General features: G+C 40.1%; 1 protein-coding gene across 1 annotated transcript in view; it reads right to left on the bottom strand.

The window, feature by feature from the left end:
* Window positions 1-10601, bottom strand: part of LOC118324165 (E3 ubiquitin-protein ligase TRIM63-like) — a 12442-nt gene extending 1841 nt beyond the window's left edge. Inside the window, exons 1-9 of the mRNA XM_035656329.1 lie at window positions 8055-10601; window positions 7804-7978; window positions 6962-7057; window positions 6291-6368; window positions 5816-5971; window positions 5247-5269; window positions 4982-5106; window positions 3712-4136; window positions 773-902 (exon numbers count right to left, since the gene is read on the bottom strand). Of these exons, the coding sequence (XP_035512222.1) occupies window positions 816-902; window positions 3712-4136; window positions 4982-5106; window positions 5247-5269; window positions 5816-5971; window positions 6291-6368; window positions 6962-7057; window positions 7804-7978; window positions 8055-8209 (1320 nt within the window). The 5' untranslated portion in view covers window positions 8210-10601 and the 3' untranslated portion in view covers window positions 773-815. The remainder of the gene's footprint in view (window positions 1-772; window positions 903-3711; window positions 4137-4981; window positions 5107-5246; window positions 5270-5815; window positions 5972-6290; window positions 6369-6961; window positions 7058-7803; window positions 7979-8054) is intronic.
* Window positions 10602-10677: the final 76 nt, after the last annotated feature.

Raw genomic sequence — 10677 nt, forward strand, 5'->3', positions numbered from 1 at the left:
TGTTGATTGAGTTGATTAAAATGTGAAATAAACTCTGGCTTGCTGTAATTATGCAGTTCCACCACAAGGTGTCAGCAGAGATAAGAGAATGAGGGTTTATTTATTATTTTTGTTTAATTAAAATAGAAAACTTTTAACATTTGTTAATTCACCTACTGTGTTTAGTGTGTTTCTATTTGTGTTCATAATAAAATTATGTCAGCCCTGTTTTTGCTTTTTTATAAAATTGCTATGAAAAGTAAAATGTTAAAATTAAGTTTTTAATTTCTTTGTCTTAATTTTCTTCTTATTTAGTATTAGTAGTAGTACTGTGCAGTCATGCACATATTTAACAGTGTTTTATGTTGTATGTCAAGTAATTTTCTGTCTGTCCTTGTGTATTTTATCTCTGTTTCTATGATTGTTATATCTTTAGAGTTAATATTCAGTGCCCCAATAACAATATATTAAAATAAAATATAACAATATAATAGAGGGACTAGTAGGAAGAGCAGTAGTACTATTGGCAGCTGTGTTTTGGAGAATGTTGTTCATAAAATCCAATTTTATTCAAGATGAATTTTTATAAAATAAATAGTTCACAAACAAGATCTTGAAATCAACACGGCAACCATTAATATGCATCACATTCATGCCATCGTTTGGCAGTGTAAATTCTTTTTAAACAATTCTTTTCAAACATTGAATCAAACCCAAAAGATTCTCCAGTTTTTCAAAATAAAAGCCTTGAACAGCACGTCCTGGTGGAGGCAGCAGGTGTGTGTGTGTATACCTGAGCTGTGCAGCAGTGAGGATGGATGTGTCTCCTGCTGGTGTTATGTGCAAATGAAGCAGCCGATGTAAGCCCAAACCCTCTGCAGGATGACCAGGAAGGCCAACAGGTAGAAGAGCAGAGTGACAGCCTGGAGAGAGATGGAGGGATGGACAAGAGAGAGGTGGATGAAGGAGATCACAGATATACATACAGGAGGGACGCAGGGAGAGGCGGGGTGAGGAAATGAAGGAGAGGATGGTGTGATGAGGAAAAAAGACGAGGAAAATGGTCAAAGTGAGGAGATGAGAAGATTTGGGGTGAAGGAAGACAGGAGAGGGATGGAGAGATGATGCTGCAACAAAATGACTGTAATGTGGAGAAGAAAGGAGGAAGGAAAGAGGACTGATAACTGTATACCACTGGGAATGTAACTAATGTATGAATGAGTGTAACTACACATTTGTATTTTCTTCAGACGGACTTTTTAATCCATTCCAACTATTTGGTAGCTTTTTCAAGTTACTTTACAAGTGAAGATTTTTGCACACAAAACATGAAGTACTTGGAAGAAAACTGGTGTTTGTGGCTCCAGAGAGGAATTTTTATTGAACTGAGGTTCATTTTTAAACTGGAGATAAAATATATCTTGAAATAGTTTCCCCTTTGTCCTTCCTTCCTCCCATTCTCCGTTAAATTTCCAACATGACAACAACACAGAGAACAAAGTGGTGAAGCAGTTTCAGCCAAGTTGCAGAAGTGACTCTAAACAGCAACGACCCAAAAGAAAAGAGAAGTAGAGACAGCGTGGAGGTGCAGCCGCATCAGCAGGTGGATGAAGAGTGCAAGAGCCCGGCTGATGATGATGAAGACGACGATGATAATTGGATGATACTGACCTGGAGGGAGACAGAGGGAGTTATTTTCTCTTCAGTTTCAGCAGCACTCGTTTCCATTTTGTTGTTAAAGTCTTCCGGCTGCTTGTCGTTCTTTCCATCCTCCTCTTTCTTTATTGCAAACCCTGAACTACCAGCCTCAAACTCGTCTCCCTGTATCGAGCTATCTGTACTCTCCACACCATGATCATTTTTAGGTTCAGCGCTATCCTCCCTCATACATACAGCATCCTTCCCCTGCACTTCGCTTCTTTCACCCAACCAAACGCTTCCTTTTTCCAGCTTTTTATTCATCGTCTCAGCTTCAAAATCACCTTCTCCCAACCCTCTGTCTTTCAGCTCTGGAACACGCTTTAGATCAAATTCATCTTCATCATGTTGCCCTTTCTGTTCTGCATTCCCTACCCTTTCATCACTGAGCTCCAAGTTATCTTCATCCACCTCTGAGCTCCCTCTCGCAAGCCCAGAACGAGGCTCCTCTGGTGGGACGGACGGTGGACTATCGTTATTATCAGACAAACTGTCCAAACTACCATCTCCAAGATCAAAACTGCCCTCTACTAGGCTGAAACCTTTATCCACAGCCCCTGATAGGCACACCCAGCCCTGCATGTCCTCCTCCTCATTGTCATCCTCTGTGATACAGGCTTCTCCTGCTGTCTCCTGCATAGTTAGTCTTAATTGGGGAACAGCTACACAAGCACTACCTAGCTCTACCCTCTGGGGTTCATGAACAGACAGAGGCTGGGAGTGGTTTTCTGGGTGGTTTGAGAGTTGAGGAAGAGGAAGGTAGGGAGTATGAAGCTCAGTGGAAAGTGGGAGTTCAGGGGGAGTTGAGTTGGGGTAAGACATGCTCTGTTCCTGGGTCTGAGAATCGTGACTCCGTGGAGATTGTGGTTGTATTTGGGGCTTAGTCACAGGTTGGACTGCACCTTGAGCCTCAGTCTGGGTCCTGGCCTCTGAGAAGGAATCTCCAGCTGGTTGTGGTGAACACATCGTCGGTTCTGTATCATAAACCTTCGACAGGCTTCCTGCAGGGACGGGGCTAACCCTGCTCCAGCTGTTGGGTTTGTACCAGCTGGGGTAAAACGTAGCATCTGTTTCCTCCTTCATCTGCATTTCTTCATCCTGAGCATCATGTTTTTCCTCTGTCTCACTCTGTGCTGCCCAATCATCTGCATCGCTTTCTTCCTCTCCACCCTCACACTGATATGTGAAGGAAGACAATTAAAAAGCCATATGGAAAATTTAGCTTTTTTTTTTGTCCTGTTACCGTTTTCCAAAGCATACAATATGTTAGATTGATTTTCACCCCTTCAGGCTGCTTTTGGTGTTGGTTCATATCAATCAACTCACAGAAACTTAAAGAAGTCTTTAGCTTTAAACGTCTTTAGTATCCTAAGTCCAGTTATGTGTGGTGTGTGCACTGATGCCTTAACACATATGAAATTAATGAATAAAGTTAGTTGGCTGCAGAGCTACTAACCAGTGATTGAATAGGACTTCATTCTGAACTGAATGTGAAAGCTTAAACAGGCAACAGACTGAACTCAGACTCACGGTAATACGGTAACTTACTGCTGTACATACTAAAGTGCATTTGAATGGTGACGTGATTGCTTTGCTCCAACAAATAAAGCGAATGAACCACATAGTGACTACGTATCTTTGAACTGAACCGAACTGAACCCACACATTAGTTTTATATTCTCTGTGAGTTGATTCTCAAAGCTTACTGTAAATGAGAGAGGAGGCTTCATGGACATCAATCTAAATGATCTTTTGTTAAAAGATATTAATAATATATAATAAGATAATCATTTTTCATATTTTAGAAAATGATTTGCAATTTTGTAAATTATACACAAATTGTAGTTAATGGGTTCCATAAAAAAACAGGTCTAATATTGTTAACTGTCAGTTATTGAGCATTTAAAGACCTTCTACTGGTCAACAAGAGGTCCAAATTTTATATATTTACAAAAGAACCAAGATGGTTTAAACTAAAAAATATTTTTTGAGTTAATACAGATGTGTTTCTTTCCAGCAGGTGTGATACTTTACCTGTTGTGTGCTCATTCCCTCCTCATGTTCACAGATGTTTCCCTCTTTAACGGGATGAGGAGCTGCACATCCCTCCGCCTCCTCTTTCTCTTCCTCCCTCTTGTTCATTATCTCAGCGGATCCTCCATCATTTAAGTCCAGGTCGTCAATCTCTGGCTGCACAACTGCCTCTGAAGCCTCCAAAGAGTCTCTCAACAAACCTGGAGCTGGTGGGACTGGGGTTGGTGTTGGTGCAGCTGATTGTAGTGGTTCCACTGGTGGGGATATCAGTGCTGGGATCAGCTCTTTAACTGGTTCCTCAACAGATTCCAGGTCCTGGGCCGAGGTTTCTTGATGGTGTTCTGCTTCTGTGTTCTGGACAGAGGGCTCTTTGGGTTCTTCTGGTTCTTGTTCCACCTCCGGTTCTTCAGGAACATCTTCCACAACTGCAGAGAGACAAGAAAACCTGTTGTTACTGAATGTCTGCTTGTTGCATTGTTGTTATTTTTATGATATTTAATCTCAGTTAAACGTGTATTAGATAAACAGAAGGTTTTATTGATCTTTATCTATAAACCTGATTAATTACAATAACATTAACAGGTCTTGGGTATTTATGTTGGCCTCATAAAATGAATATGATTATAGACAACTACTGTTTTACTGTTGTAAAATCAGTGCTTGTTTTGGCGTTTTTTTAAATCTCCATATCCATATGATGCAGTGCTTTAGATTAAACTAACCAACAGTGTATAAAGTTGTTAAAATGAGGTCAACCTTAAACAGCTACAGCAGTAATATGCAACATACAGTAATATTAATCCAAAATTATTATATAGGCTATAGTGGACGGGGACTGAAGGCTCCGTGTGTGTTTGCTCTTAAATTTAGAAACAGTCTTGAAAGAGAGGTGTGATGGGAACATGACCTCACAATCACTGAGTCATACTAATCAATAACCTTTAAGGTCTGTTATATATTTTGGTTGTTTTGTGCATACAGAGCATACATTACTCATTCACTCGTTACCTACTGCAGCTACCAACTATTTTTGGATCAGACTCATAGACCTTATATCCAAAAAAACCCTTAAGCAGATAGAGTTACTGCAGTTTATATTACACCTGCACTCAGGCAGCTTAACAGTTCAGCTTTCACACACACACAGAGCCTTTTATGTTAAAATGTTGGATGTTTTGAAGTGTATAGGAATTGTGTTTTGTACTGTAAATGTTGTCTTTTTAAATAAAATAAGTTTCAAAGTGGTTCACCAGGCAGTCCTTGTTCTCACCTTTGAGGAAGTCTATACTCCTCAGAGCTCTCTCCTGTCTGCTGAAGTTAAATCTGTAGTGGCTCATGCTCTCATAACCTGGTTTCAGTGTCTCGGCTGGACAGGAGCCGGTCGCTGCTATCACACTGAGGAGAGGGGGAAGAGGTGTAGGGAGTAAAGAATGGACGAAAGAAAGGGAAACAGAAAAGAAAAAGTGCCAAACATATATATTTTTATTTATACCATTATGTAATAAATATACAACTAATCTTATCACAATACTCACTTTGTGATCAGCTCTCTTGAATTCTGAAGGGAGGATGAGAAACATAAAATATTTTTAGAGACTTACACACGAAAAAATTCATTCTTAGTACTAAATTGTAACTTTTTAACTACTAGAGTAATAATATTAATAAGAAGTAGTTGTAAACTGTGTCATACATACAAATAAAATAATTTTTTTCAAATTATTCAACCAGAAGAACTGTGTTTTGTTAAAAAGCAGAACTGGCCAACCCTGAAATCTGATTGGCCATCCCAAGCGCCACCCCCATTATCCTTAACTCTACCACTCTGCGTTGTTTTTCAGAGGCCGCCCTTTTAAAGCTAGAGTGAATTATGAAACCAGAAACTGAAGATGAAACTAGATCACCTAACGCATCCGTCGTTGTCATGTCATGCTAACATGTCGGGAAAGAAGCTATATAACTGGCATCCTTTGACCTCTGACCTCAAGATATCTGAATAATAATGGGTTCTCTAGGTTCCCTCCAGTCTTCTCATTGCAGATATGCCCACTTCATGCACATTTGACACACACACACACACACACACACACAGTGTTGTGACCACCTGAACAAATGCAGCCGTGTCCGGCTCCTCCATGCTGCTCGCAGCTCTCTCCAGCAGTTTGTTGTTGGCCTCCACGCTGTCTCCATAGCAACACACCAACGCCTGGACGTGGCCGGTCTTCTCTTCCTCCTCGGAGCTGATTTGGTCTGTCATCGCCTTCAGTGTGATGAAGACAATAATAATGGTTTAACTATTGAGTACTGTTACTGCTGCTATGGCTTTTACTGCCATTATACACTGCAGAATATTGAATTTACATATACTACACACTGTATTGACTGTATTAACATGTATTTTATTTACCATGAACTGCATATTAGCATGTAAGAAATGTTTTTTTTATGTTAAATTACTTTATATTCTATGTTTGTTTATTCAAATCTGCTAATATTTCCCGTAGTTGGTTATCATTGGCCTCAAAGACGTTCAATAATAAATGTGTACAACAGACTGAGTGAAAAGAACAAAATCTGACCTTTCGTTTCTCCTCCAGGATGGAAAACACACGATCGAACCTCTCACACACACTCTGTTTCTGAGTGTTACAGTTCTCCTGCAGAGGGCAGAGTGAAGATTAGTGCACAAAACAAACATAAAAGCATTCTTTCTGTTTTCACACCATATGTGAACTAAATAACTAAATAATACATGTGGCTGCGTATTCACTGACTTGTGTTATTACTTAAGTCATAAGTGATAGTCATCCCACACAGAGATGTCTCCAGGATTCAGTAAGTTTAAAGAAGAATTAAAGCTTGTTAAAGACATTTTTATGCTGACTTATTTAATCAATCTATTAAGCTGAAGGATAAGTCCGGCATTGCTCTATATTTTTCCTTTTCAGCAACAAACTCCTACCTTGACTGAAGACGTAATTCTCTAAAAAGCAGCTAACAGATATGTAGTTTTATTTGTAAAACAGATCAGTGATGATCTAACATATATATATATCCATTCTCAGCGAAAGATTAATGCATATTTGGTGTTTCTGGCAGAAAGATGGTTTATTAGTTATTTATATAAAATAAAATACAGTGTGTGTGTTCAGGGAAATTAAGTGTGCTCCTTTATGTATTTTTAATAGTTTTTGGACAACAATGGGACACACACACACATACACACACACACACACACACACACACACACCTCTATGTTTTTACATGTCTCCTCCAGCTCATTGATCAAGGCCTGGACTTTGTCGTTGAACGCCACCAGAGAACTAATTTCTTCACTCAGCTCATCCTGAGAAACAAAAGCAAATTAACTTGTTATTAAGATATTAGATATTGAGTTGTCTAAAGGCTGCACATTAATCTTGTCTAGCTACGTTCATTTACATTTCAACCCCAACAAATCTTAGTTTAGTCATGAAACTGCTCTTATATTGAGAGTTATTAAATTAGGCTAATTAACTACCAAGTCCTTGAGTTAATCAAACTACTCCCTTTTCTCTAAATACTGTACTGATCACTCTTCAGTGATATTGAGATATCAGACACTTATCAATCGTTGTTGTATGGCAGGTGTTGCACGAGTGTAACGTACAAATCTGTCGTCTCAAGAGCAAAGGCTAAGCGTTGCATTGTGGCATTTCTAGCATTTGTCATCCAACTAAGGGGTTTTTAAAGGGCATTGTGCAGTGCAAAAATCAAATATGATGGCGGAAGGTAAAACATATTGTACTTACTGGGTAGCAAATAAACAGTTTTTGGACACAGGCTGATTTAAAAAGCTTATATTGTTATTACAGACAAACCCTTAACATGACTGAAATCAAAGAACAGACCAACCTCTCTCTGTTGATTTTCAGAGTAGGATTAGTAAATGGAACACAGTAGGAATCTATAAATAACAACTATGGTATACTTTGATTATTCATCAGTAATGTAAAATAGACATAATGTGTATGAAGGTACTGAAACATGAAAAAACACTGGTATAAGATCTATTTTACACACATACACACACCATCACAGAGTGTTACATACCTTCTGCTGCTGATAGATGTCTGTCAGAGGAGCCACCTGACAGGACTGATGAGCTCCGAACACCTTACAGAGAGAACAGGTAGGAACCTGACAGGTGATACAGTAGATGTTCACCTTTTCACCCTCATGGTCTGAACATGTTGCCTGAGCAGAAGGTGGAGGAGGAGGGAGGGGGCTGGAGAGAGAGAGAGAGAGACAGAATATTTGTATGTATATTTACAATCATAATTCTCCTCATTGTGTCTCCTCACCTTGTGGCGTTGCTGCTGTTGATGACTTCCTGTTTGTAGACATCGATGATGTTCTCGACCAGCAGGTTTCGTTGTAGGCCGTAGACGCCGTGGCGGTCCAGCACCACTTCATGTCTGCAGGACGGACAACGGAAACGGCCGCTGTTCACCATCATGGTGGTACGAGCCTGAAACAGGGAGGGCTGGAGGGACAGAAAGGATATCAAAATGCTGTAAATATTAATTATGCAATGGTCCTTTTGGTCTTCAGCATCTCTTCAACCCTCCACGGCTTTCTGTCAGCAACCAACAATTGGAGTTTGTTGTCTGCAACACAGCTGCATGCTGGGATTTGAGTAATTAGCAACAATTTTAGCATCAGTCGGGGTCACCGGTGGAGAATGTGTGAAATCTTCCAACTGTCTCCCTGGGTGAAGTCATAGCTGGTTCAGGACGGGTTACTGAGTTAAAACGAGACCGGAGAGTCCCCCGTTCACCATCCAGCATGTAAACACTGTGAGGCTCAGAGGGCTGCACACACACACACACACACACACACACTCATAGAGAGCCCTGTGTTTGCTCTTCTACTAAAGTCGCACTAAAGTGGTATCAAGCCTCTTATCTAACTCATAGGAAACAAATACCGGTATGTGTATCTGAATGTCACAGTATGAATAAGGTCAAATATGTACCCCAGGCTTTCCGCAGTGCATCGGTGCTATGATGGACGGATGGTCAACAGATAAAGACGGAAAATAAGAGATCACAAGAGAAAACTGAGCAGAAGTGGAAACCGATTAGAGAATTGAGAGTTGGGGGAGAAAAGAGAAGCAGAGAGGCAGATAGACGAGTGAAGAAATAAACAGATGAGCAGAGAGACGGATGGAAGGTTAGAGGGTTAAAGCGGCCTGAAATAGTGGCCTTTAATAAGCTTCAGCTGCTGTTGGGTCTGACTGAGGGATCAGAGCCGCTCAGAGAGAGAGACTCAGAGAGGGAGAGCTGCTTTAGTGTTTTGGGTCAACTTGGTCAGCTTGAACTTACATCGGTCACAAGGTTTCTTCAACAGCGACACAATTTCACAGAGAAACTCCTCAAACCACTTAAAGACGTTTTACCTTCTTTTTTTAAGGAAAGTGAACTTGGGTTTGAACTTGCAGTTGACCTGCATGATCCTTTCAAGATAAACATCTGCAGAACCAGCATACAGTTAAAGGGGCCTGTGAGAACTAAAGGAATAGTTCAACATTTTGGGCACATCTGGGGGTTATGTGCTGGACTATTTCTTGACGGGGACAGTAATCTTGTATAACACCTTGATTGTTTTGAGTCATAACGAGGTTTTGCTCCGTCCTCTGCACCGCAAGTGTTTCGGAAGCACAAGTTGACTACGTAATTATATGTGATTGGGAGTCTGCACACAGTGTTTTAATTTAGAAAACTGACTGAATGGCTCAATCTGCTCAAAAAACATGTATTTTAAATGGAGCAGAAAGTTGAAACTTCACATCTAGATGCCACTAAATCCCACACACTGGTCCTTTAAAAGTTTAGTCTAGTTTAGTTTAGTCTTCTTGGTTCTTAAGTCTGAGAATATGACTCCATACTGATGTCACTTATCTCAAGTCAACATATCTTAACAGAAAGACCATGCTTCAGCAGTTTGAAGGATGTGTGCATGATCCAGGCTCTAATGAAAGATGGTATTAAGTTGCATTATGGGAAATGTAGGACTGCCTTGACTGACTTTTTTTTTTAAAAATCTGTCTCCCTCTTTATACAAGTGCAATAATAAATCACTGCTCTACTCCTTTAATCCTAATCCCATGCACTTTCAATCTGTAAACTGTAACCATGTTTAAAGGCTGAAAGGTTTCCAGTCATGATCTGCCTCTAACTCTATACAGACTGGACCTGTAGACCTGGAGGTTTGTGTTGTGGTTTATATGACGTGAGGAGGCTTGGATGGAGAGAGGACATTATTCATGGTTATGAGTGTCAGGACAGACCTCTCAGTGTCAAAGGTCATGAACATGAGCATGACAGTGAGGGTGGAGTCTATTAGGTTTCCATCTCATATACCACACATGTGTACATGAAAGTTAACACACCCACACACACAGTATTTTTGTGTGTTTCACATTTGGAAATAGTAGTAAAACTAAAGATGACAGGGGTGATAAAGAGTGCAGGATAACAAGAACTGGACCTATGTTCTGAGAAACACTTAAATGAGGAGGTCTTGAGGTGGTTCTGGGTATCGTAGAGCAATCTCTCACAGGAAGAAAAACATTAGTGTTATTATGTTTGTATTCAGATAAATGCCTCACTGACATTTCAAATAAAATGTTTCCTATTTTTAGTTTTTGTTAGCGTCATGCTAGCGGTGCGCACGGCACTGTCAGTCTCTGGGTCTGTTTGTCCACCACTTTGGTTCAGATTAAAATATCTCAACTATTATCAGATGGATTGTCATTGCGCCCAGAAGATGAATCATAAGGACTCTGGATCTACTGACATTCCCTCAAGCTCCACCAAGAGCTTCAAAGTTTTAGATTTAAGTGAAATGTCGCACAAATACTGAACGGATTGCCAGTAGATATGGTTCACATACTCATGAAGCACTAAAATAGTAGGGTGAATA

Source organism: Morone saxatilis, unplaced genomic scaffold (genome assembly GCF_004916995.1).
Source record: "Morone saxatilis isolate NCDOM2014 unplaced genomic scaffold, NCSU_SB_2.0 Contig15, whole genome shotgun sequence".
NCBI lineage: Eukaryota > Metazoa > Chordata > Actinopteri > Moronidae > Morone > Morone saxatilis.